The sequence below is a fragment of the Volvox carteri genome (genome assembly GCF_000143455.1).
Source record: "Volvox carteri f. nagariensis unplaced genomic scaffold VOLCAscaffold_25, whole genome shotgun sequence".
In the NCBI taxonomy this organism is placed as follows: domain Eukaryota; kingdom Viridiplantae; phylum Chlorophyta; class Chlorophyceae; order Chlamydomonadales; family Volvocaceae; genus Volvox; species Volvox carteri.
In genome coordinates, this window is record NW_003307568.1 from 280,220 (window position 1) to 284,199 (window position 3,980).

Below are 3,980 nucleotides of genomic sequence, written 5' to 3' on the forward strand. Positions count from 1 at the left end.
CCTGCGGCGGGGGCAGCGGCGGCGGCGGAAGCGGCGGCGGAGCCGCCGCTGATGCTATTAGCTCCTGCCGGCACCATCACAACCCACGACCCGGGCTGGCCGGTTGCCGTACCGGTTGCCGTACCCGCCGCCGCCGCAATGGCGGCAACCGACGAACCATTACCCCTCGACCCTGCACCTCCTCCTCCAGCATCATAACCAGGTACTGAGCCGTCACCAGCGCCGCCATAGGAGGCTAAACCCGCCGGCGGTTGCTGCTGCAGCTGCAGTGGCAGTGGCAGCGGCGGCGGCGACGGCGGCGGCTGGTGCCTGACCATTGCGTTGAAGCTGGGGTCCAGCACTAAGGGGGTAGCGAGGCTGTCAGGGTCGCCGGATGCGCCCGCCCAACAACGGAGTACGTGGTCGGAGCAGGACGCCGCCGCGCCGCCACCCACCCGGAGCTCCCTCAGCCGCGGGACCACCCGCGGCAGCTTCGTCAACGCGGGCCACAGGAAGCGCAACCCGCCGAGGAAGCTGTACGGCGGTACGGACAGCCACGCGGGGGAGTCCAGCGCACCCGCCGCCGCCGCCGCCGCCGCAACCGTTGCCGCCGGTAAAGCCGGCGACAGGGGGCCCAGTTGCGCAGGTGGCACTGCCGCCGCCGCCGCTGTCGTTGTTGGCGGGTCGTCGGCGCAGCAGTGGCGGCGCCGGGGGTAGGCGGTGGCGGCGTATGACGCCAGTACGTCGGCGGGGCGGTGAAACGTGCCGATGTTGAGGGTGAGGCCGGTGACGGAGGCGGGCAAACACACGACCAGTGGTTCTAGAGCCTCGGCACTTAGGCCAAAGCTGAGCCGTACGGACGAAAGACAGCTGTACCCACCGCCGCCGCCGTCACCTTGCTCGTCCCAACCACGCCCGCTGTAGGGCCCAGCCTCCCCGTCACCTCTGTTGCTGCCACCGCCTCTACCGCCATCGCCATCCGAACCCACTGTTGACGACGACGACGACGGGTGAGGCGACGGCGGCGGGTGAGGCGACGTATTGACGAAGGGAAGGGTGCTCACATCTCTCGCTATCCTGTGTTGTGCTGTGTAATTCTGTGCGTGTTTTGCGATCCCCCCCTCCCCCCTTCCACCCCGATCCCCCCTTCCCTCTCTCCCCCCCAGGTCATCGTGATGGGTATTCCCACTGTGGAGCGAGCGGTGATCACCAAGGACAAGGGGGACAAGTTGTTGCGGTACCGCGTACGAACGCGAGTAATCACGTCCAAGAAGGACTCGGCCAAGACGGCTGTCAGAAACTAACCGATCGTGAACGATGAAGGGACTTCGGCCTGTCCGAGTTTGACAGACCAACGGTTGATAACCGGTCCGCTTGACAGCAATACAGGACTGAGCCCTATTTAAGGCGGCTTGAAGCCGACCTGAACCACGACCTCTCAACTCTGGATTTCACTACAATCTTCACCTACACTTAGCTACTCGTCTACTTCATCGGCGCCAGTCAACATCGCCTCTACCACGCTGGATCCGCCAAGGGTAGATACCACTACAAGTGGTATCGAGACCTGAGCCCCCCCCCCGCGCAGTCTTTAGAGCCACCCCCTAGGATACATCAGCCTAGCGGCGCTTCAGGCTCGCGCTCCGGGCATCTTGGAGCTGCAGTACGGGACCTTTCGCAGGCCTGACGGTGCGCGCCTTCCTGCATGGACACGTTGGCACGAATTCTCCGACGTTTCGGTCGACTGCGAATCTCCAGTAGGTACTGAGAGTCCCCAGTAGGGCTGCGTAGTAACGCCAACGCATTTCCCCGCAAACTAGCAGCTAACCGTTCCAAGGGTTAATCGCTTCCGCGCCTCTCGATACCCTTGGTGGACTTGCCTAGTTTACCCGGAAGTCCCTTGTTGTCCCCCTCAGTGAGCGACGAGTCGCACACGGCCTCGTCAGGTCTCACGGACTCGGATACCAACTCTGGTGAGAGTGGGAAGCGCGTGACTTGTCGGCCACGCAAGAGTTACCCTGATGGCGCAACCTCCACCGTTAGGCAACGCACCGACGGGTTGGCAAAACATGCTGATGCAGTACGCAGCGGGCGCGCCTCCTGCCCCAGGCCTCAATGCACCTCACGTAACTGCTGAAGTTGGGGGCAAGAAGGTGAATGTCCTGTTGGACACGGGAGCCAGCCACAACTTTGTTTCGCAGTCCCTCGTACAAGAGCTCCATACGCGAGTGGGGAATACAACCTTCTCACATGTGAGCTTAGCCGACGGAAGTACTACACCTATCCTCGGCCAGACCTTGCTAAGGCTGAAGCTTGGTCCAATGCGGGTTCAGGTTCCTGCGCTGATACTGCCCAACCTGACGGCAACGGCAGACGTGATCGTTGGCGCGTAAACCATGGAACGGTATAAGGTGAATCTGGACTTTGAGAAAAGTCAAGTCCGTTTTCGCAAAAGGAACCTCAGTTACCGTGTCAAGTTTAGTCGGATAGCTAAGCAGCGGCAGGATACGCCAGGGACGGTGTCCGCGGCGGTACCTACGGAGCGTGAAGTTCACCACGTAATCGCTGCGTTCATGAATCGAGCAAGCGTCAAAACGGCTACTCGCAAGGAAGCGAAAAGCCTTATGCGCAAGGGGGCGCATTCTTTGCTCATCCGACCACTAGTACGAGCTGAAGCCGTACTGAAACAGGCAGCGGCTCAAGCGCAAACAAAAGCGGGTGTAGCGCGGAGTCAGCCAGCCGGCGGTGGCATGAAGCCGGTTACCGCTGCCGCAGTCAATGCCGGACAGACGAAAAATCCGGAGCCCGTTGCATTGCCTGAATCGCAGCGCGCCACCAGTGTTGGACAAACGCAAGACCCGGAGTCCCCACAGGCTGGAATACCGCGCACAATCAACGCTACTGAGCAAACGCTAGACCCGGAGTTCAGAGCACTGATTGCAAAATACGAAGTGATCTTTCAGGACCTGAAGGGGCCACCACCAGATAGACCCGTGGAACATACCATTCCGTTGCAACCAGGTGCAACACCGGTATCTCGCCCATTATATCGCTTAACTCCCGCTGAGCTGGAGGAGGTGAAACGTCAAGTAACTGACCTGATGCAAAAGGGGATGATTCGCCCTAGCGCATCTCCATGGGCAGCTCCGATCCTCTTCGTGGGAAAGAAGGACGGAACGTTACGCATGGTGGTGGATTATCGAGGGCTGAACGCACAAACGGTTAAAAACCGGTATCCGTTGCCGCGGATAGATGAATTGGTGGATAGTCTGGGAGGTAGTGTGATCTACTCCTCCATTGACTTACAACAGGGATACCATCAAATTAAGATTCGAGCAGAGGATGTACCGCTGACAGCGTTTCGTACTCCCCTGGGACACTATGAATATGTTGTCCTACCTTTTGGGCTGACTAATGCCCCTGCCACGTTCCAAGTGGTGATGAACCGAATCTTTCAGCCCTACCTCGGCAAGTTTGTCGTGATTTACCTGGATGATATCCTGGTGTATTCCCGAAGTCGTGAAGAGCATCTAAAACACCTTAAAACCGTGTTCGAAGTGCTACGACGGGAACGGTTTCATGCGAAGTCGTCCAAGTGCCACTGGGCGCAAACTCAGCTTGAGTACCTCGGTCACATTGTTAGTGCCAAAGGAGTGCGCATGGACCCTAAGAAGGTGAAGGCTGTCCGTGACTGGCCACTGCCACAGAACGTGTCCGAGTTACGGCAGTTCTTGGGCCTTACGAACTATTTCCGGAAGTTCGTTAAAGCGTATGCTTCGCTTTCGGCTCCTCTCACGGATATGTTACGTGGAAAAGGTCAAGTCCGTCCTGAGGATTGGACACCAGTACGGGTACACGCCTTTGAAATGGTGAAAAATGCGTTAGCAGACGATGTACTACTACGGTACCCAAACATGACTAAGCCGTTTACGTTCGAATTGATCTCGGACGCGTCCTTCCGCGGTACGGGTGCAGTCCTACTGCAGGACGGAAAACCCATC

General features: G+C 59.0%; 1 protein-coding gene across 1 annotated transcript in view; it reads left to right on the forward strand.

Annotated features, from left to right (window-relative positions):
• VOLCADRAFT_92233 (uncharacterized protein) overlaps positions 1–1,283 on the forward strand; it is a gene marked incomplete at both ends in the record, with an annotated part of 6,519 nt that extends 5,236 nt beyond the window's left edge. Inside the window, 3 exons of the mRNA XM_002951618.1 lie at positions 264–394; positions 534–718; positions 1,146–1,283. Coding sequence (XP_002951664.1) covers positions 264–394; positions 534–718; positions 1,146–1,283 — 454 coding nt within the window. The remainder of the gene's footprint in view (positions 1–263; positions 395–533; positions 719–1,145) is intronic.
• Positions 1,284–3,980: the final 2,697 nt, after the last annotated feature.